Source organism: Colletotrichum acutatum (assembly GCF_030867785.1).
Source record: "Colletotrichum acutatum strain CBS 112980 chromosome Unknown BDZ83scaffold_81, whole genome shotgun sequence".
Classification (NCBI taxonomy): domain Eukaryota; kingdom Fungi; phylum Ascomycota; class Sordariomycetes; order Glomerellales; family Glomerellaceae; genus Colletotrichum; species Colletotrichum acutatum.
The window spans coordinates 140,928-167,191 of NW_026849075.1; the positions used below are offsets into that span (position 1 = coordinate 140,928).

The following is a 26,264-nucleotide window of genomic DNA, read 5'->3' on the forward strand; positions in this document are numbered from 1 at the left end:
TGCTGCAACGAAGATTGATACTTCACTAGCTTGGAGATGAGATCTGCTCGCCGGACTGAAACCCCGCCAGCGGCCACCAAGAGGTCCACGAGCATGGGGAGTGCGTTGGACGGATTGCGCTCATATCGCAGCGCGTACAGGGCGACTAGGCCAACCTTGCTGTCGCTTGTCACCTTTGGCGACTGGATGAGCTTCTGAATGTTCTATGGGAAGAGTTAGCTTCTGGTATCTGCACTGGAAAGCCGTACTATGGTCGTCGAATACATACCTTGAGATCAGCCGCATGATTGTCGTTGCAAGCGAGACTTTGTTCCAGCTCACTGACTTCGAGTAGGTTCTCGGCACCCACACGTCTACTCAACTCTGAGACCAATGTGACGTGCTTGCTAACGTTTCCGGATAGCTTGCGGAACTCGGGGTACTCCTCGATGAAGCGCTTCATGTCGGATATCGACTCGATATTTGAGCTGTTTTGTGTTTTGGATTGGTATTGCTCCACGTAGTCTTTAATGTTGCCGCCCAGGTCTCCGAAGTTGAGATACATGTTCTTCTTAAAGAAAGGATCCTGATCTTGCGACAAGACAATCTCCTTTAGCTCCGGACGAATATCAGGCACATTGCTCAGGTCAACTCGGCCGTTGGTAATACCGAGAAGATGGTGCACCATGGCTTGATACGTCCATTGCGTGAGAAGTGGTGTTGCTGGATCCTCGCGCCGGTCGAGCACGAGCAGGAGAGGAGGCGTGTCCACCTTCCGGAAGTCGAAAAGCTGCTCCTCTTGTGTAATACGATATCGCACTTCTGTAGCCAATTTCTTGGTGAGTGGGCTGGTCTTGGAGTATCTGATCAGCGGTTTCTTTTTGAGTGCAAGAAGCACAGCAACAAGTCCGTCAGCACTTCGTTGCAGGGCGTCTGGGTTCCACGTGTCTGGGTTGCTGCCCCACAGACGCTGATGGGGAAGGCTGAGTCCAAGTGAGAACAGATCGGGATTGATGACGATGAAGTCGGCAAATTGCTCCTGAACCAGCTTGACAACCTCATGGTCGTCAGCCTCGGCAAGTCTTTCTAGTGATGACTTCTTGACGACGTTGGTGAAATACAGATGATACTCTCCGTACTTCGGCTCTCGTAGTTCATCAATCAGGAGCTGGATGGAGTCTGGCGATGGTCGTATAAGACATAAACATCGCAAGTGGCGCATCTTCTCTCTGTTGGCGTTATCTATACGATCAATGAGATAAACCTCGTGGTTCAGCAGCGCTGACTGAGTGATGGCAGTGGACACAATAGGAACTGTCTCGCGGTCCAGCAGCAGAACCTTCATCTTTGCCGACTGTGTCGTCGATGAGGAATCAGCGGACTGAATCATACGAGAGACATAGCCGGCCACTGCTTGTGCCACGTCCATGTTGGCCGGCGGCGCAGAGCGCAAAGGTCGAATGCGTGTTGAAGCGTGTTCAATGGAGGAAAGGATGGGAGACGTCCTTCGGCTGGTGGCGGCGATGAGATAAGAACGGCGACCAGTGCTGTATGAAAACTGTGAGGTCTCTGAGCGCTGTGTTCGGCGGTGTTGTGTCTTTGATGGAATAAGATGAATCGCTGGATGAGCGGAATCGATGTCGTTCGCAGATGGTGGCGGAGTTGACTGGGACAGCTTGCCTGAGCTCCCTGGCCTGCGTGCCTGCCATGCCTACGTACTTTAGGTACCTCACCCTTGGTAAAGTACCTTCGACATCAGGTACCCCAACAACTCTTATAGCCTTCTAAGCTAGGTACCCCACAGATTTCCCAGAGCTGGAGCCATGGTTCCGAATTAGAAAAAAGGATTAACAGCAACAAGTCTCGCTCATCAGATCTTTCAATGACTTGAGTGTTGTGATATTGCCTAAATGTTGAGTGGTATCATATACTTCACAATAGCAGTGGACACTCCCGTGGAATGATCGTGCCTGACACAGTGACTAGCCTTCTTGGGTCAGCTGTGGGTCCTTCAAGCAGTGACGTTCAGGCCGCTCCACAGTGTCAAAACTATCAGTCGAACACCTCAAGGTCGGAAGGCACTTCATCGTGGCATTCATGCAACATCTGACAGGCTTCCTTCGCTAAGATTCAGCTTTGAAAGCTACATACCTCACGACGGCCAAGTCCCTTCTCATAACCTTGTACTTCGTTCTCGATGAGCACTTTTCAGAGACATACCGTCTACTGAGCAACTTGGACGACCGATTCATCTTCGGCCACCATCACGATGGCAGGCCTAGCCGCTGACACTTGCCCAGCAAAGGCAGAACCAACGTCAGTTCTTGTTCCATACACACGTTCCTTGTGAGAGAATATTGTACTAAAAAGTAATATCATAGCCTCTCCTTCACGCAAGGTCTCATTCTTGGCCAGCTGTCAGTGGTTCTCGTTCTTGCCGCCTTCATCAAATTCTTCATCTTCGGCGACCCTCCCTCACCAGAGGTGACAGCATCACTGAGAGCAACAGAGCGTCGGTCAAGGACACTGGCTCATAAGCGCTCTCTCCTCAGTCTTCGGACAGCAAACGCAAAGCATGGCCAGCAGACGCTGAATCGGAAGAAGTCGAGTGTTCTGCGGAACCCCCCGAATCTGACGATCGGTTCCATCCTGAGCAAAACCTACTACAATGTCGATAGTCACCAGCCAGAAAGTTTGGACTGGTTCAACGTTCTCGTGGCGCAGACAATCGCCCAGTTTCGTAGCGACGCGCAGCATGACGATGCCATCTTGAGCTCTCTCACCAAGGCACTGAACGGAGGATCGAGACCCGACTTTGTGGACGAGATCCGCGTGACAGAGCTGAGCCTAGGAGAGGATTTCCCCATCTTTAGCAATTGCCGAGTCATACCCGTTGATGAAGACGGCTTGAATTTGGGTAGCGGCAGGACTCTCAACGCGAGCGCCGCAACGAGGGATGGCGCGAAGCTGCAGGCTCGGATGGACGTTGACCTTAGCGACATGCTCACTCTCGCTCTCGAGACGAAGCTTCTCCTGAATTACCCCAAGAACCTCAGTGCTGTGCTGCCCGTAGCACTCTCAGTCTCTGTTGTAAGGTTCAGTGGCACCTTGTCCATTTCCTTTATCCCGAGCAACCCTTCACAGTCCACCCCGACCATGATGACTTTCAGCTTCATGGACGATTACCGCCTCGACCTGTCGATTCGAAGTCTTCTCGGAAGTCGGTCAAGGCTGCAAGATGTGCCCAAAATCGCCCAACTCATCGAGTCGCGGTTACACCGTTGGTTCGACGAGCGATGCGTGGAGCCGCGGTTTCAGGAGATCGCCTTGCCGAGTATGTGGCCGCGCAAGAAGAACACCAGGGGCCCTGAGGATGGACTGGCCGAGATCAACGCGTCGGTGAGCAGGGCAAAGGGAAAAGATATCAACCCGGACCTCCGCGCAGAAGCTCGAAGGGAAGTTGAAGCCGAGGCAAGGACGCATACAGGTCGGGAACACGATTCATTACGTCGACGCAGGATGCGCAGTGATGACGGGTTGACGATACCCGGCGCGATGCCAGGGCTAGATATCGACATGAAGACCTGATGTGATAATTGCTAGGGCAGTATCTACTGTATTTACAACCACAACGCACCTCAGAATCCTTGTGGAAACAGGCTCGCCGAGGTCTGGGTCAAGGGTAACAAACTTCTCCACCAAGTAATGGCCCCGGTGAATAAGAGTACATAGTAAATCACCGTCCATTTTCGACCATCGGCTGGTGTGTGGTGTCCACTGACGTGCCAGTAAGGCTCGACGGCCCCCCAGAAACGAGGTAGGCCCATTGCATTGCAGAACGCGTGTACCAGCACGATGGCTAGTAGGCTTCCTGATCGGAGGAAGAGGAATGTGGCATAGGCGCCGAAGAGAGAGGTGTAACTGAACTGCAGAACTGAGCGTGCCACTGCGGCGACCAAAGGCACCTTGGGGTGAGAGATGCGGAACTCATAAAAGTGATGAACATGAGCAAAGCCGAAGATGACGGGAGACAGAAAGACGGTTTTCGTCAATGACATGCGAGCGCAGAGCATCAACGGAACAGAGGCAGAGCGGAATAGCATCTCCTCAGTCAAAGGTCCCTTGGTATCACATTAGCACCCCTAGATATGGAGCAAATGATGTGTCTGGGGCTTCCTTGGTGCAACTTACCATGACGATGTTCCGCCACGTTGTCAACCGCGTCCAGACACGGGTGACGGGGCCAAGACCGCGCCAACCTTCCCAAACGCCGTCTATGAGAAGAGTCTCGTACAGCGGAGCAGCAAACAGGATTGCCGTAAGGAGAAGGCATGATGCAGACTCGAGTATGCCGATGGGCCAGTATCCCATAGCATGAAGTGGTCCATAAGGCAAGGTATCTTCAGGTAGACGGGCCAGGATGAGGTAAGTCAGGGCGGAGCAAGATGCAGTAGAGAACAGGACGGATCTGATGCGTGTGCGAATAACGACAGGGTCGTCTCTCGACAGGGTTGGTGATGGACGGCTGGCAGGCGAGATGTAGAGAGGTGCCACGTAGATGGCCGTATATACGACCTGAAGAGGCGAGTTAGTGATTGAACAAACACATTGGCAGAGGTGGAAGGAAGCGAGGAAATCATTCGCCCTACCAGCATCGCGCATGCCACCAACGGCTGTATGAATGGAGGGGCGGTCCCGGGAAGACCTGTGCCAGACCCCAAGTTGGGGTTATTGGACGAAGTCATGATGAGTACGACCGGCGCAACTGCGTGCGCGATATGTCTGTAGTAAGGGGGAATCAACGCAGCACTTGACTACTAATCCCCAAGGCATGTCAAGAAGTGGCTATGAATATCCCCTGAGTTGTCTCTTCACCAAGGCATCATGGTAATTACTGGAAGAGGTGAAGTGAGGAAATTACATAATCGTTCGGACATTCCGGTGGAGCAGAGGGCATACCTTACACTACCTTACTGTGTACGGATACTCACAGCTGCGTCCAACTGTCGGCGTGTCATATAACGAAGTTGGATCTTTTTCGCTTTCAATGACCCCACGACGTCCACGCCGGAACCTGCGCAGCACTACGGAGTACTCATTACAAGAAGGGACTTGGAGCCAAATACGCAAGGTACGGAGTACGGACATGAGATCTCACATTCGACCCTCAAGATGGGAAATACCCCTGCGTCGTGCTTTCGAATTGGGAAATTGGATGCTGAGCTGTCAGACACCTGCGGACCGCAGCGTTCATGATTCAATTTGTGCCTGCAGACTATTGTGCAGTAGCGCACTGGTACTGCGGATACGTGCGCCTTTGGGCCCATGAGGGGACACTACTGCATGCACGAGGGAAAGGACACCGACAATATGCTGAACAGTGCAAACGCGAAGTGTCCGCGAGATGGACGCGCCCCGTTGGTGTCGTGGCATCATCCATGGACGGAGGGGATTGTCACCGTATCACCATTGACGAGGCGCAATTGGCAGCCGAAGACCAAAGCAACCTTACCCTTATATACGTGCTCAGAGATGAGGGACCAATTAAAAGAGTCAATTGGAAATTTTCACAGAGAAACAAGCTGCCAATGAGAAGGACGGGAATGCCTGACTCCATCGTGGCCCCTAAGAGGCTGCCCATGGAAATTAATCCCTCTTGCAAGTTGCCAGTCTCCAGGTTCCAGTTGTCCAGCATGCGTCACGGCCTCATCCTGCAACTACTTTTGCCCTCAAGGGCGTATCCGCAGCATTCTCATTATGACCGCCTCATCTCAGAATAGCCAACTGGTCTTGTGCGAAAGAGGCATTGGCTCGGTATCCGTGAGGCAAGACAAGTAACGAGCCTCCCCAACTCTTGCCCTCGTCAAGTTGTCCCCATCCCACGCGTGAGGGTCCAGATTTTGTTTCCTTGCCATGTGCATCCACCCATGCAGGCGCACGACTCGGCAAGATGGAGACGGACATAATTTTCAACAATTATCCGCACTTTGGATACAACATTTCTCACACGAGCACAATCGAATTAAGCTGTTCTCTGCACTATTCGTACGTATCCAAATTCCAGATTCCTAAAGCCTTGAGGTCAGATATTGCCGGGCTCATCGCGAAGCGGGCGAGTGTTTGAAGCTTTCCCCCATCTTCACAGCAACGGGCCACCGAGCACTGTCAACAACGGCTGCCATCGCCGTCCACAGTCTCGGCCCAGGCGGTGTGACTTGTGAGTACTGCGTACGGATGCACAGTAGGTGATGGTCACTGGTCCCTCCGATGGCACGAACCTTTTGCGATTTCGGATCAGGATGGGGGAACTCATCAGGCCTTTATTAGTGATCCAGACTGGGACTGTGCCCCGGATCCCAGAGTTGTTTACAACACTTCCGCTTGCGGTAAGATAGTCAACAAAGTGGCTAAGTTTTATCCCCGCGAGCTCTCAACTTACCCTCTGCATCCGCGGCATCGCAAACACGGATGGTGCAAGTTGCGCTGGTTTTCGAAAATGAAGAGCTCCGCACCCCATCCAATATTCGACGGGCATGGGATGATGGGAATTGTGGGATGAGATCCACCTGCGCCAGCTGGCACCTTGGGAAACAAGGTGCAACCCAGACGCGACCTTGGCCAAGCAAGGTACAGATATCCTTTCACTGAAATGTTTGCAGTTTGCAGTCTGGACATGCGACACAGCGGCTACGGCTTAGAAGCGACGACCAACCATATTGAGATTGCAGATGGTGATAAGCGCCCGAAAGCCGCCCACGCCGTTTCTTTGAGTTCCCCGCGCATCCTAAAAGTCTCGTGCTGCTGCCACGGCTGGGGGCGTTACCAAGTGCAAGTTGTTCTGTCAGAACCTCTTCCGCTGGCAGGAAAAGAAGAAACGCACGAGAAAAAAAAGAAAAAGAAAAAGAAAGAGAGAGAGAGAGAGAGAGAGAGAGAGAGAAACGACGTAACATTGTGACACACAACTTTAGCTGTGTTTTGGCGGAGTAGCCTCTTCCACTCCAGGTTACACCCTGCATCTCACCGCTAGAGCTCAGGTGTGATCCTGAGATGACGGTCATTGGGACCTATTTCCGACCACTGACGATAGTTGTGAATGCCAACCTCCGCTGATGCCGGCGCTGGAGTCTGGACAGAGAGGTGGGTTTCTTCATCTTGCCAACCGAAGTCAGTGCAGCACGGCGCACTGGATACCAGGGCACGGCGACTCGCCGATGCGGGCCATATCCGTACTTCGTCCACTTGCTTGCGTATATTTTGCGACGGCGTGTACTCAGGCCGCTGGCTGGCCACCCGTCACTGCAGCAGCAGAGGCCAGTGTCCAGACAAAGTGCTGGAAGTTGGTAGAACTGGCAGTTTTTGGAACAGTGAGGATAGTGAGCACGGATGCCCTATGGCGAGAAGACTTTGAGCTTCGTGTTGCTGGTGAGCTAGGTATGTCTCAGTTCACCTTGAACTAAGGTTCGGCCTCTGCTCTCTCTGGGCTAATGATGAGTTGGTAGTGACCAGGTTTCTTTACCCCGGGGCCACCCTGCTTCACCGAGGTGAATCCACCCAAACGGTTTACACTACCTTAGCTATCTGTATACACTAATACATGGGACGATGGACTCCGTATCCGTAATGTGCCAACGTCTCCATTGAGTTGTGCAGCCGTTGCTGCTTCTCTGCAACTCGTCATCAAAGACCCAAGAAGCTGGGTGGACTTGACAGGGAACAAGGGAACATGGAATCGTGGAAGCATGGAAGCATGGGTGAGGGTAGAATGATGATGGGGGGGGGGGGCATTGGATTGAATTCTTCGCCGTGGATCGAGCGTATCCGTTCTCTCAGTTTCTCTCACAGACATGGCGCGGAGAGCGGGAGCTAATCAGCTCACGAATGGGCGTTCCAAGGCTTAGAGGACTGGGCGGTTCACCACATGGGACACTTTGCTTCTCTGTGTTCCTTCATGTCTTGGGGCCTCGTTGAAAGGACCGTGTCCTTACAGCCATGAAGGCGCGCTACTTTAAGTGCAAAGGACGTGCTCTCAAAACAACGTTGTTGAGACTGGGAAAGCTGAGCGAGAGCCTGCTCGTTGTTTTCTCCGGTCCCCAAGACTGCATCCGTATGTGCTTCGTCTCTAACTGTAGGTAATGTTGGGGGCGTTTCTTTTTCCACGTTCACTCTTACTCTTACCGTGCTTCACTATGAACAGGCATGGTGCTCCGCACTCGGCTCCATCTGCCGGTCAGTCATGGTATCCCAAGGTTCAAGTATCCATACCTCAACCTATATCTTTCCCTTTACATTGGGACCTGGGTACGCTACGCAGTAATCAGTGCGCACGATGCCCATATCTCGTTTGCTAGGCTATAGAGTAGTTTCAGTCTTCCCTGCCCTACATCGGTCACTAATCAGTGCGGCACCATCCGTGTGATATGGTAGCTTTACCCCAACGCCGCATCTCGAATTCTCAGCCCAGGACGTCCTTGAACTTCTAGTCGTTTTCCTTGGTGGCGCCGTCGAGCGAGCGAGCGGGCGGTTGTCCTTGGCCGGGTCATCCAGACCTTGTGCTCGTTCGCGGGTCAGGGAGCTCCTTGGGGGTGGCCTTGGATCGGGCGTTCCTGACGGCGGCGGTTTGTTTTGTTTTCCTCGTCAGACTTTGCGAACCACGTCCACGTCGGGAGGGCATAATTAACAATAATAGCTGCTGCTGTCGTGTGTTGCAATTAGCAGCCGCGTGTCAAAAAGGCCTCGACCCCATCGACATGGCCGCATGGCACTGCTACCCTCCTCCTCCTTCTTCCTCTCCTTTTCCTTGTTGAGATCAGCTGGTGAAGATAAAGGACGTGGTTCGTTCCATTGGAGGATAGCTGGCGCGCATCAGACTCGACAACCCGAACCATCAACTAAACCCAGGGCCGATCCCATACGACGTAACGACTATCGAACCGTCCCCCTTTCGTACAAGTACGCTAGGTATTCCGCGTCGCCCACCGTGTCGGAGCGACATTGGCCAGTTGTGTCTCCCGCCGCCGCCGCCGCCGCCGCCGCCCCCTGGTTCTCCGGCTCAAGCCAGATCGGCCGACATTCCACTTACAGACGGGTGCTGCAGCATAGCCGCCATCAACCATTGCCGCGCAAAAGTCTGGCCCAGCTTCCAAGCCCCTGATCTGGCTCGAGTGTCGAGTGTCGAGTGTCGAGTCTCGAGTCTCGAAATCAGCCCTGGTCGGCTGGCATTTGAGGGTGTCAAGTGTCGAGGCCCAACCTTGCCGCTCATTCGGCCACTGCCACTGTCAATTTGAAGCAGCATCCCATAACTTGTGCAGAAGTCCCCGTTATCCATACGACGCAACGAACGCCCTCGACCGCCCTTCTCGCATCCAGGGCCGGCCCACTTCCGCTTGGGCGAGCAAGAATTGTCGTCGCGCTGTGCTGTCAGGAATCAGAAGTCAGGACCCAGGAGTCGGACCTGCATGAGACCCGGAGTCTCTCTTTCCAACAGAAAACGTCCAAAACGTCGCGGCTTGACTGGCGACTGGCGACGAAATAGCCGCTTGGCTAGAGACCAGCTGTTCTTGCATCTCGATTAAGTTAGGCAGTCGTCGACGGGGAGCAAACTGTACCTATTTATTGAAAGTGGAAAAACGAGGTTAGTGGCCGACAACATTTCTTACCTTTCCTGCCTTCCTTACCTTCCTTGCCTCCCATTCTTGCCTGAGGCGCCTCCCAAGTTGAGAAGTTGAGGCTTTTGGTATCCGTAAGTACCTACCATTCACAAATACCTACCTATCTTTACGGTGGATGGCGTATCTGTACGGATACCTGTTTCCTGCTTTCCTCTCGGCTCCTGCCTTGGTCTGCTTCCATTCAATCCCACTCGTTCCTCTCCTGCTGCCCTGAGGCCTGCCCTGTCACCCTGTCTAGCTCTTCACCGCGGGCATCCTTCACCTGCAAGATACCCTGCACTTGCTGCTTTACCCCGGTCGTTCATTGCGGGCCTGGTATCCGTAGTGTACCTTGCTGTACCTACCTTACCTAGCCTGGCTCTCTCTCCCACACACAAACGCACCTCAATCACCTTGCACTTGCAGGCTTGCAGGCTTTCAGAGCACCAGGTGGGAGAAGGGGAGGCTAGAGCTTCTTGTCCACTTCCATGAGGTGGCAGCCAGAGCTTAGAGGTGCCCACCCCAAGGTACCTTAATGTCGACTGCCCGCCGTCGTGGTGTCTTTTCTGGTCTTCTACTCCTCTTCCTACGCTCCCGAAGTTCTTTCCCTTTTCCCCTTCCTTTCCGCCCTCTCGCTCTCTCTCTCTCTCTCTCTCTCTCCTCTTCGGCCTGCCTGCCCATCTTTCGTCGTGCTTGCCAACGTCTTTCTCTTGTCTCGTCTGTTCAATTGCATCTCAAGGCCATTTCGCCTGTAATAATCTCACACTCTCATTTATCGTCTCTCGTGACGTCTTTTCTTTGCCTTTTCTATTGTTCTTCTTCATTGCCACAATCTTTTATCACTATAGTACATTATCTTACCCATCCCCTCGAATCCAGTCAATCACTCACTCGTTTCGCCAAATTTGAGTCGCCGCGGCTACTCCACACGCAACAACGTAAACCATCGACAGAGAATTCCAATCAGCCCACGCGCCATCCATCGACGACACTCTCTCAATCAACACACACAAACACACATTCACACACCTACTAGGTACTTTAATGAAGAAAAGCGGCCTTCTCAGGCATTTGGAGCATTTTCATCTGGACCGAACCACTCAAGTCGAAGCAACACAGTACCTCTCGAGCTCAATGACGGCATTGGCCGTATTCAACTCGACCAAATCTATCTCGACGGAATCCCCTCGGAAAACTTTGAAGAAAAAAAACACGCATTCTGACCACCCCGAGCTAGAGCTACAACTACCATAGCCAACTACCTCCACACACCCTTCTCCACGGCGCCGCATGACCTCGACTGCTGGAATTCGCACAATCAAAGCCAACTGTGATTGTTCCTTGCCCTTTTTTATTTATTTATTTTCGAATTCGAGATAGCTAGAGCACAGACCGGATCCGTGTCCGTCACCTTCGTCACCTCTAGCCGTGCTGGTCTCGGCGAGTCAGCCGCTCCGAGAATCCCACTGCGCTCGGCCCCCGCCTGCTTCCGCAACCAACCTATCCCCCGTTAAGCTTGGGTGCCACTCGCACTCCATGGCCCGGATACCCCACGCCGACAAAGACCACCCACCTCGACGCTTACGCTTGTCTGCGAAAGCCACCGATTTCTCCTTCCTCCCGCAGCCACCTCACGGAGCATGTCCGGCTCCGGGTCCGGGTCTGGGAGCCCCTCCCGGGGCAGCCCCTCCCGGTCCCAACGGAGGCCGTTACATGAGCGCTCTAATTCCCAGTCTAATTCCCTAGCCATCCGAATCGTCCCCTACAGTCCGCCTCGTCCAAGCCACAAGAATCGAGACTCGACCGCCTCGGCTTCATCATCACGCACCCCCACATCGACAACTGCACTATTATCTCCCAACCCATCAGGTTACGATCACACCAGCTATTCATGGACCGACGACCGCACAGCCAGCCGCGCCAGCGACCGCTACTCCCACAGACGGTCTCACTCTTCCAGCACACGAACCTCAGTGCTATCGCCAGCCTCCTCAACCTTCCCATTGGTGAGCGCCAAGGATAGCGGTGTTTCAGGCTCGAAACTGCGATCCGACTCCTTGCCCAGCGACGAATCGTCCCCAACCACCCCTGTCCCTACCACTCCACCACATCAGACCGATATTTCCCACGTTAATGCACGATCCCGGTCTACCCAACGCAGCGCCGATAATGAGCCTGTCACACCCTCAGCGAAGCGCCCCTTGTCCCGCCGTCGCAATCTCATTACGCTCAACGCCGATGGCAAGACCTTCTCCCTATTGCCTCAGGGGCAGCGGGCCGGAACCCAAGGAGACTATGCCTCTGGCACCGCCCCAAGGCTATCACTTTCGACTACCGCCTCGCATGAGCGCCTTTCAGACGCCTTCAGTGAAAATCGTCCCAGCTCAACCGTGACTTCCTACCCGGATCAAAGCTTCGCTTCCACGTTGACCCCGGCATCCTCGACCACGCAATTAGCAGGTGATTCTATTACCAGCACAGCCGGGTCTTCGTCGTCTCCTTGGAACTATCGAATGGTTGGTGGCCTACGCAAGGTTCCCAATACTCCCGATCTCAAGCAGAAGCAAAAGTCGACGCTACTCTACCCGGAATCCGATCCAGCCCCATCCTACCCGTCATCCCCATCAGGTTCTCGACTCGCGCCGCTGCCAGAGGCGCCAACCGCTGCTGATTCGTCTGAATCTTCCGAGCCCCACGATTTGCAGCCCAAAACCTCCTTTCAGTCATCCGTCACTGCGTCCACGACTTCAGAAAAGACGAACTACAAAGTCTACGGCTCCAATTCTCCCCAAGCGACCGACGCCGACAGCGTTTTACATGCGCCATCAACGACCTCCGAGACGACAAACTACAAGGTATTCGGTTCCAGCTTGCCTTCTTCGCCCGAGCGGGAGGATTCGTTACAACCGCCATCCTCGAGCCACTCCAACTACGTAGTCCTTGGCCGGTCTTCGCCTCCAGAACCATCATCTGCCGAGAGAAGTCCCCCGAAGACGGCCGATAGCGAACAGAATTACGTTGTACTCGGCGCATCGTCCCCAGCACCATCATCCGTCGCCTCTAGCCACCGTTCCCGTATCAGACCCGAATACTCGCAGGAAAGCCTTTTGGTGGCGCCGCTGAAACCCTACAAGGCGAAGAAGAGGACGAACGAAAGGTTTGGATACTACAAGGCGCGTTCGAGGGATTCCTTGCGCCGTGCAGCGTCAGTAAAGTCGATTTCCGGCTCGCTCACTCTCGAGGCAGCCCAGAGTTTTCTCGCCTCTCCCGCTGCATTTTATCGATCTCGTGTTCTGGCCAGCCAGCCAGGTCGGCAGCCTGACGCGCAAGCTGCGCCAACGGAACCCGCCCCCATCTCTGTTCCTGCTGAATCCCATATGACCACCCATCCTCACCAATGGAGCTCACAACTATCCACTGTGATTTCGGAGAGTGAGGGGGATAGCGAGCCTCCATCACGTTCCGTGTCCCCATGGTCTGTGCCTGGGAGACGGGGTAGCATACCGTTGAGCAGCCATAGCCGGCAGATGCTTAGCATTTCGTCGTCGCTAGCTGCAAACGAGGAGCGCTCACTCTCTCACTCAAGATCCTTCACGGACTCTCTCGAACGCCCTCAAGCTACACACAGCAGAGGGAACACGCTTCGCATGGTCAGCGATCGAGACGAACATGGCGACGGTCTGGCTGAGCTGAACCAGCTACACCAACGGCCTTCGCGGACCGGCCTTTCAAGCTTCTTCTCGAGTTCCTCGTCAGACCGGAACCTCCACTCCTCTAGTAGCTCCCGTGCGAACAGTCTAAACTCGGCGTCCATCCCCGCTTGGGCCAAGTAAGTCAACCTGATATCCTGCAAGAAGCAGTGTGATCTCGGTGATTGGACCTCAAGCTAACATGGCCGCCTGCTTGCAGATTCTACTACGGAAGCGGGGAACGTCGATTCCTTGCCAGCTCGGGAGACTCGATCATGTCAGATCCGAACGATAGCCGGCCACCGAGCTCATTCCAAAGCGGTACCCCCAGTGTCGAACAGCTCGCCATGAACATCTACAGCCCCAGGCGGCGGCCGAGGGAGGTAAACCTTGCCAACCCTCGGCCACTGTCAGACGTCGGCTCCATGGAAATCAACCAAGCACCGTTGACAGACAACCGAATGCGCAGCGGGTTAAGGAAGAAGACATCCAGCATCTGGTCACCCCACTTGCGGCGTGATCAGAGGGCGGGTCGTCACAGCATCTGGGAACCACCTTCTATGGCGTGGTCAGCCGAGACGAGTATGCTGGGGAAGCGCAACGTTCAGGTTGCTTTCTTCGCTCTGGGATTCATCTTCCCATTTGGTAAGACACTCCTACTCAACGGCACTGTATTAAACAAGACTAACCTGAGCCAGCATGGATGATTGCTGCCTTCCTTCCGCTACCCCCGGACCCTCAAGCTGAGATGGCCGAGCGCGACCCACGATCAAGCCTGTTGGACGAAGAACGAGACCTTCCTAGGCGAGTTGCAGCGGTCGACGAGACTCTTTTCCAAAGCGCCCGTTGGTGGCGTGCACTTAATCGGTACATGTCCGTCATTGGTCTTCTGGTCGTTGGCGCCATTGCGGCTCTCGTTGTCGTCGGCGTAAAACAAGGCTGGGGCCAAATGGTGTAGCTGTCTACTCCATGCCGCCTGCTTTCTAATTGTATGCACCACCTCAAACACGGGGTCTGGTGCTCGAACACGCCGCGGTACACACCCTTCAGCCCCGGCAACAAATGAGTGTTCATCAAAAGTACCATTGGCCGTTGAAATTCAGTGCATCGGCATCACGATTGGGGTAACGACTTAATCCCTTCACGAATCTACGACACCAGTTATTGTTTCCTCATATAGACATGCGCATACCAAGTTTTTTCGGCAGCCGACCATCCGGCCATTTCCACCATCTAGTCTAATGGCTCCGCACAACGACGACGCTTGCAAGCCATACATAGTTCTCTGTAATTGTACACCTGGCCAGATAGGGCCACAACCCTTGATGACAACATGATGGCATTTCCTTCTGATTTTCTCTCGTTGGGCGACTTGAATTGCTTGACGATACCCCCCTTGGCTTTGCACGGGAGTCAAACATACTGGGATCGGTGTTGGGTGATTGGAGACAACCGAGCCAGGCAATGGCATCACGTCACTGTTATGGGATATAGACATCATATTATAATGGTTTAGTTTTAGATCTGCATAGCCTGCAATGTCTAATGACCTGCCCTTGGAGGGCTTCTTACAACCCAATGCCTCGCCCACTTCACGACTTTGACAACAACTCTGTACCCATTAACGCTGTTGTCATATATATGCAGGAACGAGGGCCGCTCAAGATGGAGACGGGAACAATTGTCTGCAAAGACGCCGCCCTTTCGCGATCTTCAAGCAGCTTTGCTTCTTTGTCTGGCTTCCACCTCGGCTTTGATTTCCTCCATAGCCTCGTCGATCTCTCGCTGAGGGTCCGCCGACACACCCAAGACCGGTTCCCGGCCTGAAAGACTGTCTTGGCTCAAGGTACGGGTCAGCTTGGCACCGCCTATGCCTTGACGTGCCTCGAGTTGCTTGCGAAGGATTTGTTTTGCCGGAGAGGCAAAGAAGGCCATGGAAAGCGCAGTGCCGACAATGGTATAGAAGTAGACACGAGCCCACACCTGGACCGAGCCGGAGAACTCTAGAACAAGGAATGGGGTGACAACGAAGGACATGCCGATTTGAGTAACGAAGAGCGAGAGGACGTCGTAGTAGAACTTGTTGGAAGTGGGCGCACCGCTGGTCGCGTCGAGGAAAAAGGCGCGAAAGTAGCGGCGATAGTCTATCATAGATGTTAGTCCATCATAGCACTCTTCTAAGCCTACAGCGACTCTCTCACAGGTATACTTACTCTTGGCTACAGTTTGGATGAAGCTGGCTAGGATGAAGCTCATGTAATAGCCGGGATAAAAGCCGTGCCAAAGGGCACTAGTGCTGAACGTGAGAAGGCTGGCGCGGAATCCAGGCTTTTTTCCAACAGGCGTAACCCGAAGGTATACGTAGTTCCTCAACCAATTGTTGGTGTTGATGTTCCAGTTGCCAAGGTAGGCGCGCGTGTTCTGGGCCGTCTCGACACCCCAGGGGTTGATGTTTTGCAACCTGTTCCACGACACTTTACCGGTGACGGGATCAACGCCATTGTAGCCCAGGCCGGCCAAGATACAAGCGCCCTCGGTCAAGCACCAGACTCCGTAGTATTTTAAACGAGCGGTAAATCCGACCATGTGAAGAATCCATACCCTGTGGAAAAACCCATGATCCATGTACGAAGGGCTCGTTAAGTAGGTGATTGGGTAGTAACCAGAGAGAATCATGAAAAGCGCAATCCACCCGAGACCACTGGCAGCTTTCAAAGTAGCAGGTGTTCCACTACGAGGGATCTTCCTCTTCTTTCTGACAGGAGGCTTCTTTGAGGGGTCGACCTGGGCCGGAAGGTCAAACATTGTGGTGTCTATCCATTTGCGATAATCGGTGTAGTCAAAAGCAGGTCCGGCGAAGAGCGAAGGAAAGAAGAGTACGTATCCAGCATAGTCCATAATATTGGGTAGCTCGATCAGTCTTCTTTCCTTTTGGTACTCGGATACCTGGTCGTCCGGGAGCTGACCGTCCGCGACGTTCCAGCAGAAACCGCTAAGCTTCATCAGAAGCACCATCTGGGCGCCAGTGATATCGACGGAAGACGGGCTATTGGCCACTTGACGAGCGATGTGACTTATGGACATGTGGCCCATGAGAAACGTGAAGCCGACCCATGGCATGAATGGGCTGGTGCGCATGTACTTGGCAATGCTGTAGATGCCGGCAGAGGCGATGGCAAGGGTGCGCACTCCATCCCACAAATCGAAAAGGCCGACTAGATAGAAAGTGGAGGTACTAGTTCAAGAGCCGAAGTGTCAATGACAAGACCGGTTGGAAGAGATAAAGGTGCCAGCCTGGGTATCTGCTGGGTAGCATACCTTATTATGAAGAGGTTTTTGAGGTCAGGCCTGGAGTCGGGAACTCGTTTGAGCAAGCCAGCTAACGGGTATGATATGAGGAACGAGAAGACGAGCTTGACTGGAAAATCGTGGTGTCAGTGCTGGTGCTCTATTGGGGACGAGGGTTCGTAGAGCTTCGCTATGTAGCCGAGCTTGGTGGGAGGGACCGACGTTCGTCCGGAGATGCGCCGATGCGCGAAGCAAGAAGCTCGAAAGCTACAGGGACAAGCAAAAGTTAGCAAGAAAGGCCTCAGCAGTGGAAGAAGCCGACATGGGAAGAATCAACAAAGTGCTAGTCGAGGGTGCATGTTACGTACGCTTATGAATGAAGGGCAACATGTTGGCTAGAACTGCCGATGCCACTTATCGAATAGATCCGGCAAAGACGACAAGGTGCAAGGCTGACTTGCAGTAGGGAAAGACGTTGAAGCAACGCTTAGTCCATATCTCCTTGGAGATGAATTAGAGGGAAAGCGAAACACCGAGAGGTGGAGGCTCGGAGAGATCGACCTTGCGCCGAGGAAAATAAGCGATGAGTTGGGGAGTTGTCAAATGAGGTTTTTTGACTTTGGTGATGGATGTTGGGATCATGTGGCGGCGTGCCAACTTCGGATGACGGGACGGGAGCTAAAGCAGGTAGGAGACAGCTGGTTATGACAACATAGCTATGATTGCGGATCGTCTTAAAAAGAAGAAAAAAACGAGCAGCAGTTTCGTGTGACGGCTGAAATGGCACGTGGACCTGTTGGCGATGGGCTACTCTCAGGTCGCAAGGGGGAGGGGACGGTAGAGGCGTCCCCTGGAACTTCTACCCCCACTAACCTAACAATACCAACAGATTTTCTCGTCTCCTCTTCCCTAGAAAGGAAGCTTGGATTAAGGAAAGAGAAGAAAACAGAGCTAGTAGAAGTATAGTTTCTTGTTTTATTTATTTATAAATTTTTTAATACTAAAATAATTCTTTTTTTCCTGTTATTTTTAGTTAAGCTTGATTAATATATTATCTGAATTATTTTATCAAGACAGTAAAAATATTCGATAATATTATATATTAATACTATTCGAAAAATATTAAGAAGCGCCCGAGCAATTAGTAAAGACAGAAAACTTAAAACAAATATTATCTGAATTATTACTATAATTATTTTAATACTTTGACAAGAAAATACAAATCAGTATATATATATATATCTAATTAATTCGTGCCATTCTAAGTTTCCCTTATCTAGCTTTCCAAGGCCACGCCAATGGAAGCTTAGAGCGTATTTAGCATACCTTCTGCCACATGCCTCAGCTGCCCACCCTAGGGTACTGTGGAGGGTGATGTCACAGATCCTGATAGCTGGTACGGATAGCTACTGCGTAGGTATGTTCTACTTCATACAGTTCCATAGGGGAGCTCCACGTGTATCGGTTCCAAGCTTTTCAACAAAGAACGACCATTGCTTCCTCCCTCACATGAAAATGAGGACTTAAGGCAGCAGCTCAGGCGAGGAAGATGCCATCTAAGAAAGACACGCCGATGGCTCGCGTTTCTCTCTTGAGGACCGTTTACTTCTTCAAAGCCCACGAGGTAAGCTGCCTGACTCTAAGCTTTGACGTGGGTACATAGGGCGCTGTCAGCGACACAATTTTCTTCAATCGATTGGGGCGCCTCGGAATTTCCAGCATCTCAACCAAACTCACCGCCACATCTTGTTGAATTATAACGTTAAAATGGATCGCAGATATGTCGGCCCCCTGCCGACTCTTTCACAGCGGGAAGGCTGTCAAGGCCTGTGTGAACTCAGTGTCATGGCATTATAACATTGCTACATCATCCAGAGAACTGTACTATCGTTCCACATTCATTTCGTCAGCAAACGAAATGTTGTAGTATTCTGACACGCCTTTTCATATGCTTGCTACTCCTTATTCCACTCTTCCACCCACATCCCAAAGGCTGAGCATGCATCGCGGCACAAGTTTTTCTTGTCTATTCTGATCTCAAGAGCAGAGCGAAGCCGATCCTGGCCGAGTTCACATGCCACTGCGCCCTCGGCCATCACTCCTGCACGGCTGTCCAGAATGGGATAGATGACGGCCGTCGTCAGCGTACCACCGACACAAGGTTCTCACGTGGACAAGCTACGCCCAAAACTTGTCTGTATTCCGGTAGCCTTTCCATACTGGCAACCACTACTTGTTCGCATCCCTATTGCTTTGCGAGCTCGCGCTCATGGGTTGTGTCGTCGGCAATGACATCTTGGAAGCCTCTGTCTGACGAATTCTTGCCCATGCGTAGACAATACCGCTGATGAAGCCAACAACAATGGCCGACACACTGCCAAATGTGACAGGGGCGTCGAAGAAGACCAGACCACTGATGGCGATGGGAAGCTTGTTGAGTGCGCCAACCACAGAGTACGTCGTTGACGAGGTCACACGAATGCACCATGCAGAGCAGTAGGAGATGAAGATGGCGCAGAGTCCTGAGTAAATCATACCGACAAACAGGCTGTTGCGCGACTCCACGGGGAAGTTCTTCTCGATGTTTGCCGAAGACCAGTCCTCGGCAAGGAATGTGCAAACGATCAGGACAGGAATCGTCAAAAGGTTATTGTAGAACATGGCTTCATGACACACTCGTTAGTAAATTCTGCCAATGGAGGGGGGGGGGATGGTATCTAGACGTTCAGGGCAACTCACTATCCCAGTCCTTGAAGTTCATCTTCTTGATGACTTTGCGCATGCCCAGCACATAGGCCGCAGTGCAGCAAACGTTCATGCCCATCCACGCGTACCCGGCGTTCAAGGTCGAAACGGCGGCAGAGGCTTCGGCAGACTGCGAGCCACCTCCAAGAGCATGTTGGACATCAGCCCAGGCGGCAACAACGGAGCTGAGGACCATCAGGCCAAAAGAGAGAAGGGCAAGAGGGCTGACACTGCCGCCGAACCACAAAACCTCGCCGTACGCGATGACGATGATGGTTAAGTTCTTGAAGATGGTGTATACTGGCACAGAGAGAAACTGCAAGGCCTTGGTGCCCGTGTAAATCATGCCAACCAGGAGGAGTGCGATAGGGAACCCTGCGCGTTGTAAGCTTTGGCCGATGCCTGCATCACGTAGGACATGACCAACATTTCTTTGCCTTGTCAGTGTCGAACGGCGCCAGGTTCGTAATCATTCCGAGGTTCTTGCAGACGATGATGGTAAGAATGCACACGATGGACTGGATAGCAGGGCTGAGTTAGAGTTGATCGCGACTGATGATTTGCCTTGGATAGAACGCACCTGGACAGCAAGGTAAAGAAAGTTCAGGTTCCAGAACTGGCCGGAAACAACGTATTTATTGACGACTGTCATGCTGATGGAAGAGAAGCAGTAGGCAAGAATGGCCGCGCCGGGACTGTTGTCAATCTTGCTGATTGGCGATCCAAGAGCAGGACGCGGCCTTGGAGGAGGCCGAGCAAGAAAGCCATCCTTCTCTCCAAATGACTCGGCGGGGCGGAGCTCGTAATCCTCGTTCTTCTTGTCCGACATGATGGCGCTTGGTGTACGATTGTCTGGAAAGTATGTGAAGTTGGCAGTGGAAGCAAGCTGGCTTCAACAAGTTTGGCGCAGGACGTGGCCTTGGAGCTTGCGAATGCGCCGAGATTCAGTAACGGTGAGAGTCTTGTGTGACCGGCCTTGCGAACTCGACGAGGTAGAAAGTAGTTGATCGAGTTGTTGCGGTCCTGCACGCTTCGTTGTCTGCGGACGCGGTGATCTGGCTCTAGGGGAAGCGTTGTTGAAGATCTGGGGTCAAGAAAGAAAACGGAGGTTAAGGGGGTCAAATGCTCTTGGGTATTAGAACGGACGGGACGGGAACGCAGGGGAACACGCGTGCGCCTACCTATCAAGGGTCACGGAATTTCACCTCAGATTGGATGACCTTAGTGCTTTCTACAGGCCAGGTGGAGAATTTCGGGGCACGTAAGCTCCCAAAATACCGCCCGGACAGCCAAGGAGCCATGAAAGTACCTAGGTATATTTGGTAAGAAGGGATGAATGCAAGGGACCACTGAACACCTGGCAGCCTCAGGGGTGCACCATTCCAACTCAACCACAGGGCACCGTAAGGGAAAGTGTCACGGTGCCTCAACTTTTTTTTTTTTTTTTTTTTTTTCACATTCTTGCTTCTTGTTCATGATTACATAAGGCAAGAACCGTAAGGTTGGCTCCTGTCTTTCGGGGTGGTGCATACCTAGGTACCCGTACATGCCAGGGCATGTGAGATATTGGCACTGCTTTCTTGTAGAAGAATATCCCTGATGTCTGGCAAAGCTGAAGTACCGAGAATTCCTTCCTTGCGCATAATACTTAACGAGAGACAGGAGCCACTGTTCGCATCTTCGCCATTGAAGGTGGGGGGGGGGGGGGGGATCGAAGAATTCAAAATACACTATGGCTCGGCACACAACTCCTACGCAGTTCCCTGGCCAGGCGCATCCTGTCCAGAGTCGGCCATGCTTTCATCTTGATCTACCCGAGCCTCCTTTCCCTCCCCTTCATCAGGCGGAGCGGGGAAATTTAGATGTTTCCAATCCTCCAATTCTTCGGTGACGGACCGCAGCCTATCACGAATACTCTCTATTGCATAGCTCCCCAGAAGAAGCCGCAGCGGGGGATACGAGCAGTGAGCTAACTGCCAGACGAGCTCCGCGCACTTGACGGCGCTCGTCGGCTGCCGGTCACCGAGCCACTGAACCATTCTTTTGGCATGCAATGCTGGTGATGTTGCCTGCGCGTAGGCATCGCTCGCAGGTTTGATGAGGAAATGGCCCCAGGTTGGCAACGGCGTTGCAAGGGTATCTGGCTCGTCCCTTCTGACGAACCCTGGCTCTACGAGTGTTGCCTTGACGTTGAATGAGTCTGTTTCGTAAAGCATAGCTTCTATGAGTCCCTCGACGGCGTATTTGGTTGCACAATAGGGGCCGAGGCCTGGAACGCCCAGAGCTCCTGAGGTCGAGCTGAAAATCAGGTAGCGGCCGCCGTTCTGTTGACGAAAGTAGGGTAGGCTGGCTTGGATAATGTTCAAAGTGCCCATGAAGTTCGTCTCGAACTGATTGCGGATTTCGTGCTCGTCCTGGTCCTCACATGCTCCAATTACGCCATAGCCAGAGCAGTTGGCTACAACGTCAAATCGCTGAAACCGCTCCAAGGTCCGTTCAATGACCCGCGCTACCGAGTCTCTCGCTCGAACGTCACACAGCATCCCCAGGCAATTTTCATTGTCCTGCTGTGCTACCATTTCCTCTGGCGTCGTCTCGAACACACGGCCCACGGAAGTGACGAGATCTCCTTTGGACAAGGCGGACTTGACAAGAGATCTACCCATGTGGCCGGTTCCACCGAATACCTGCACAGGAAGTGCTTAGTCAACGCCAGGAAGTAATATGAGGGAGTCCCGTCACTTACAACCCAGACCAGCTGCTTTCTCTCGCCGTCAAGTTGTGGTGGATCACAGCTAGCTGGGAGCTGAAGCTTTGCTCTTGACGGTCCATCCGCGGGAGTCGCGCTGTTCTCACTACATACGTCCATCGCGCTCGTTTCACACACTCTGGGTGATGTTACGAGCTCTACGCAGCTCTATAGATAAGCTCACAGCTTTTTGGCAGTCGGTATGGAAGCAGTCTCCAGAGGCGCACTCGTTGCAGTTCGTTTGGTTACGGAACAGAGTTACTAGATGCCCTGTTGACGGTGAGATGGAAGCAAAGGGGACGGTAAAATGCCAGTGGCTTTGGAAAGTGCAGATACCCGAGCCATCAAACCAACAAAGAATAATATATGGTATGGGAAAGAAACGTAGGGAGAATGTGAGGTTTCAACTTGCTCGGTATATCCACGTGTGAGGCGATGTGAAGGGCAAAGTAGATATTGGTGGCCTTGGGGAAGGCCTACCTTGGCAAGGTACTTTTGCCTGCTCCAATGATACCGAGGCCGATGAGGATGGGGTTGTTGAAGGCCGCAAAGTGACCAGTGCTGATTGCTGAATGAACCCGGCGATTTCGGTAGATGAGTACTGGTATATCCGTACCCCACTTCCCCATATCCTCTTCTTAATCCCGGTACATGCATGAGCAGCTGGGTATCCGTACACAGTATATAGGTATATCTCTATGCATATCAAATTAGTTTCTGATGCCAGTTTTCACAATCCTCATCCAAAGGATGAGTGTAAGATAATTCTCGCATCGCCCCCTCCCGACATCCAATGTAGGTAGATAGGTAGTGCGGTAGTGCGGTAGTGAGATAGTGCTGATTTGGCCACTTCCATGTTTACTGGTTCCAACAGAGCACCAAAGTTAAGAGCGCCAGGCATGATTGATTCTACGAGTGAGTGGCCTTTCACCGTTGGCATCTCGGGGTTGGCAAGCCGGTCTTCATTTAATGGAGAAATCACACAATAGGGACAAATTTCGTCAGATCTCGTCATATTTGCGCTGTGCAGTGAGGCATGTGTTAGGGTAGGCATTACCCAGTCTAACGCTTGTCTGCTAAGTCGTACATCAGTCAAGAAGGAGCTTTCGGAGGAATATTCGCCATACTCGGAAACATGTTCAGATGACAAAAGATCCCGCATGTGGCATGGTGCATCTCCACGCTCCCACTAGATGTCGTATCCACGTGCTTCACTCATGCCCACAGACTCTCACACATGTACCATGTCCTTGGCTGGTTTTTCATGCTGATACGCCGCTCTGAAGGTATTGCTCAACGTACTCTTTCCTGTGCGGGTTCACATCAAGGTCCTTCGTCCTGTTCAAGGGGGTCCACTTGGGCTCATCTTTGAAGAGCCTCATTGCCTTGATATACTATTGACTGTTAGCGAACTACGTAAACTCTGGATATATGCACTGCTTACGTTGGACTCGTCAGTTGTGAAGCGGTGGTAGATGCCAGGAGGCAGGATGATTAAGTCGTCCTGCTGATGGTCAGCTGGCCGCAGCGCCATTTGCCGACGGACGTGGCGATATTACCTTCTCAACACGGATACGAACCCAAGCGTCATCGGCGCTTCTCACATCAAAGAAACCTTGACCGTCGCGAACATAGCGAATTTCCTCATCCTCATGCAAGTGCTCGTGGAAGAAGGATTTCACCTTTTCCTCGTAAATCTCGCCCATCTTCTCTGGCGACACAACAATCTCGTCTCGGTTCCGGTACCCACGGTCCGAAGCCAGCTGGTTGACCCCATCCAGATCAGGAATTTGGTGGTAAAAGACACCAAGCTTCTTCAGATCTTCGACGGTAACCTCCTTGCCAGAGTCATGTGCCAGGCGCTGGTCACCCTATGGTGTTGTTGATAGTCAGTGAACAATTACTATTAAGGACTCAAGCTTTGATCATTCTCAAGATTCAAGGGAATACTTCTTCTTAACTTACATCAAGGCCGTCATACCAATAAGCCTTCATGTTGGAGAGTGGGTAGGGTGTTGCAAGCCTGAGAGTTGTGCGTGAATGAGACCAGGAGAGTTTGTGTGCCTGTATAGTTTGCACTGTAAATAGTATGTATCAAGAATATTCCGAAAAGTCGATTATCAAAAGGTTCTGTGGTTGGCAACAGTATTGAGCTGGTATTGCTTCGAGTGCGCTTTGGCGGCAGCAATGAGGTTCACTTTTTTGTATTTGAAATGACGCAATTGGCTCAGCAGGTGGGGTCATCAGAAGAGGTGCTGGAAATGAAGCACGCCGTTGTCCGTCCGTACCTACGGTACCTTCCTTACCTACCTACGCATACCTAAACCTACCTCAAGGTAAGGTACCTAGTGTACCAAGCACGTGGGGCTGCGATAGGTCATTCCGGTTGGACCCCACCACCGGCGCGCGTGGCAGCAGGCCGACCTTCCCATCCTTTGCGACCTTGCGTGGAAGTCGAGATGGCCAGAGCCGGAGCCAGAACCAGGACCCGATGTGTGAACTGGTTGCCTTGGTACCTGCAGAAACAGCCATGCTAGCCAAAGCACATTGACTTGCGACACATTAGCCCCTTCTCGTCTATAGCGCGCTGTGGTGTGAAGATGGCAGGCATGACAACGGAACAACTTATTGCCCGGATAAAGGGAGACGCATGTCGCAAAGAGCACACAGATAACAATACATAAAATACGTTGAACTGTGCTTTTGCCTGCCACAATTGTCGATTGCACAAATTATCTCCAAGGTCATCTATGCCTGTGGCAAATTCAAGCCTAAGACGCTTCGTTGATGAAAACAATGCATGGACACAAACACATATGCCGTTTGATGGCGATATTGATACCCCAACGCCAAGAACCATGCAAATATTGCTAATCCCACCAGCTTTTCCGACCCTCTTTTCCGTTCACCAATAGATTTGCCCAATATGTCCCATCATCGGACATCAGCAGCGAGCTCTGGGCCTCCGGCAATGGCAATCTCATTGTTGATGCCATCGGCTGTTTCCTCCACCTGTCGTCTCTCAAAAAGCCTCCTCCACCAGCTTGGGGGGTCGAATGGGCGCGACCCATTGTGCAAAGGCGGGTATACATCAGTAAAGAAGTACCAGATGTGTCCGATCACCACGCCCATAATTTCATCCTTGGGAATGGAGCCATGGAGAATAAGACTGAAGGCCATCAGAACCCACGGTAGGTAGGGGGCTGTGAAGACCAGCAGTCCAAGGAAGCTCAATCTCGTATCCGGGTTACGCCGAGACCAAATATAAACGAGAGTTGAAGAGAGTGGGTGGCCCAAGAACGGCATCGAGACCAGTGGCGACAGGAGAAGAAGGCTCGCCATGGAGTAAACAAGCAACCAGGAAAAGTGTGCTGGGGAGCGGCCAGAGGACTCTTCGAGTAATCGTGCGTAGCGCTGGAGGAAGTAGACGTGGAATAGCAGATCGAGCGAGAATGGACCGAAGTAGAGGAACGTAGTCAGAAGACGCCAGTACTAAATGAGGACATTCAGAGTGATCAGCAACGGTTCAGATATCTTTGAGAGGGAACTAGATTATCATGGGATTGCAATCAACGCGCACCACATCAATAAATGAAGAATGGGGGATTTAGGCGAACCTGGGATTTGGCGAAGACAGCGCGAAAGCTGTAAAACAACTGAAAGGGAGTGACCATTTGACATTGAACGAGAGCGCTAGTCAGAACGGTAGCAGTCGTCCACCATCTGGTGCATATCGGCATTTCCCAGAACCACGTCTCAAGGGGGAATCGGCCCCCGTCACCCATCATCTGGTCCATGCCGCGTAACGATTTGTAACGAGAGTGCGTCAGAGGCGAAGATTCGTTGGCAAAAAAGTTGCCCTCATTGCCTGCCGTATCGGAGCTGTGCGGAAATTGAAGGGTATGAAGTGCCGTCTAAGTATCTTGGTTGTCTAGTGTATACCTAGGTTGAGGGGTTGCAAAGTGTCGGGGACGACGGATAACACCACGTTTGCGATGCTTGTCGACAGAAGAGACCAAACGACTAACTGTGACTGCACGGAAGGACGTAGTTGAATCGGGAATAAAACGTCAGATAAGTCGCCGTGGGAAGTGACTGAGGTTAAAGAGGGTGGGACTGGTCGCCGGTGATGTTAAGTTACAGGTCCGGAGAGGTGGCCTCTGAGTA

General features: G+C 52.4%; 12 protein-coding genes across 12 annotated transcripts; 3 read left to right on the forward strand and 9 right to left on the reverse strand.

Annotated features, from left to right (window-relative positions):
• Positions 1-182: 182 nt before the first annotated feature.
• BDZ83DRAFT_629463 (Sec1-like protein) lies at positions 183-1,862 on the reverse strand. Its single transcript, XM_060508758.1, has one exon. The coding sequence runs from the start codon at positions 1,406-1,408 to the stop codon at positions 248-250; it is 1,161 nt and encodes a 386-aa protein (XP_060362388.1). The 5' UTR covers positions 1,409-1,862; the 3' UTR covers positions 183-247.
• Positions 1,863-1,947: 85 nt separating this feature from the next.
• BDZ83DRAFT_431113 (uncharacterized protein) lies at positions 1,948-3,868 on the forward strand. The gene is made up of 3 exons (XM_060503050.1): positions 1,948-2,295; positions 2,361-3,710; positions 3,773-3,868. The coding sequence occupies exons 1-2, from the start codon at positions 2,249-2,251 to the stop codon at positions 3,565-3,567; spliced, it is 1,254 nt and encodes a 417-aa protein (XP_060362389.1). The 5' UTR covers positions 1,948-2,248; the 3' UTR covers positions 3,568-3,710; positions 3,773-3,868.
• On the reverse strand, positions 3,618-4,724 carry BDZ83DRAFT_583239 (CAAX amino terminal protease; the record flags this gene model as incomplete). The annotated part of the gene is made up of 3 exons (XM_060505637.1): positions 3,618-4,100; positions 4,171-4,554; positions 4,629-4,724. 3 exons carry the CDS (start codon positions 4,722-4,724, stop codon positions 3,618-3,620), a joined length of 963 nt encoding a protein of 320 aa, XP_060362390.1.
• Positions 4,725-5,656: 932 nt separating this feature from the next.
• BDZ83DRAFT_629473 (uncharacterized protein) lies at positions 5,657-6,387 on the reverse strand (the record flags this gene model as incomplete). Its single annotated transcript, XM_060508759.1, has 1 exon — positions 5,657-6,387. A coding segment is annotated over exon 1 (193 nt), but the record flags the coding sequence as incomplete, so codon positions are not given.
• A 1,662-nt stretch (positions 6,388-8,049) lies between these two features.
• On the reverse strand, positions 8,050-9,669 carry BDZ83DRAFT_732710 (uncharacterized protein; the record flags this gene model as incomplete). The annotated part of the gene is made up of 3 exons (XM_060512900.1): positions 8,050-8,328; positions 9,059-9,393; positions 9,636-9,669. 3 exons carry the CDS (start codon positions 9,667-9,669, stop codon positions 8,248-8,250), a joined length of 450 nt encoding a protein of 149 aa, XP_060362392.1. The 3' UTR covers positions 8,050-8,247.
• Positions 9,670-10,085: 416 nt separating this feature from the next.
• On the forward strand, positions 10,086-10,694 carry BDZ83DRAFT_431144 (uncharacterized protein). The gene has a single exon (XM_060503051.1). It carries the CDS (start codon positions 10,162-10,164, stop codon positions 10,660-10,662), a length of 501 nt encoding a protein of 166 aa, XP_060362393.1. The 5' UTR covers positions 10,086-10,161; the 3' UTR covers positions 10,663-10,694.
• A 572-nt stretch (positions 10,695-11,266) lies between these two features.
• BDZ83DRAFT_583288 (uncharacterized protein) lies at positions 11,267-14,273 on the forward strand (the record flags this gene model as incomplete). The annotated part of the gene is made up of 3 exons (XM_060505640.1): positions 11,267-13,455; positions 13,536-13,960; positions 14,014-14,273. The coding sequence occupies 3 exons, from the start codon at positions 11,267-11,269 to the stop codon at positions 14,271-14,273; spliced, it is 2,874 nt and encodes a 957-aa protein (XP_060362394.1).
• Positions 14,274-14,819: 546 nt separating this feature from the next.
• BDZ83DRAFT_629480 (MBOAT family protein) lies at positions 14,820-17,446 on the reverse strand. The gene is made up of 5 exons (XM_060508760.1): positions 16,972-17,446; positions 16,826-16,870; positions 16,634-16,733; positions 15,529-16,550; positions 14,820-15,459 (listed from the first exon to the last, which is right to left on the reverse strand). The coding sequence occupies exons 1-5, from the start codon at positions 16,991-16,993 to the stop codon at positions 15,029-15,031; spliced, it is 1,620 nt and encodes a 539-aa protein (XP_060362395.1). The 5' UTR covers positions 16,994-17,446; the 3' UTR covers positions 14,820-15,028.
• A 1,386-nt stretch (positions 17,447-18,832) lies between these two features.
• Positions 18,833-20,177, reverse strand: BDZ83DRAFT_654040 (UDP-galactose transporter; the record flags this gene model as incomplete). The annotated part of the gene is made up of 4 exons (XM_060510689.1): positions 18,833-19,266; positions 19,343-19,750; positions 19,776-19,866; positions 19,929-20,177. 4 exons carry the CDS (start codon positions 20,175-20,177, stop codon positions 18,833-18,835), a joined length of 1,182 nt encoding a protein of 393 aa, XP_060362396.1.
• Positions 20,178-21,099: 922 nt separating this feature from the next.
• BDZ83DRAFT_583215 (short-chain dehydrogenase) lies at positions 21,100-22,217 on the reverse strand (the record flags this gene model as incomplete). The annotated part of the gene is made up of 2 exons (XM_060505635.1): positions 21,100-22,035; positions 22,095-22,217. 2 exons carry the CDS (start codon positions 22,215-22,217, stop codon positions 21,100-21,102), a joined length of 1,059 nt encoding a protein of 352 aa, XP_060362397.1.
• Positions 22,218-23,093: 876 nt separating this feature from the next.
• On the reverse strand, positions 23,094-24,523 carry BDZ83DRAFT_629492 (uncharacterized protein). Its single transcript, XM_060508761.1, has 4 exons — positions 24,063-24,523; positions 23,657-23,968; positions 23,542-23,601; positions 23,094-23,491 (listed from the first exon to the last, which is right to left on the reverse strand). Exons 1-4 carry the CDS (start codon positions 24,090-24,092, stop codon positions 23,360-23,362), a joined length of 534 nt encoding a protein of 177 aa, XP_060362398.1. The 5' UTR covers positions 24,093-24,523; the 3' UTR covers positions 23,094-23,359.
• Positions 24,524-25,031: 508 nt separating this feature from the next.
• Positions 25,032-25,894, reverse strand: BDZ83DRAFT_583324 (Der1-like family protein; the record flags this gene model as incomplete). The annotated part of the gene is made up of 2 exons (XM_060505645.1): positions 25,032-25,589; positions 25,715-25,894. 2 exons carry the CDS (start codon positions 25,892-25,894, stop codon positions 25,032-25,034), a joined length of 738 nt encoding a protein of 245 aa, XP_060362399.1.
• Between the last annotated feature and the right edge of the window lie 370 nt (positions 25,895-26,264).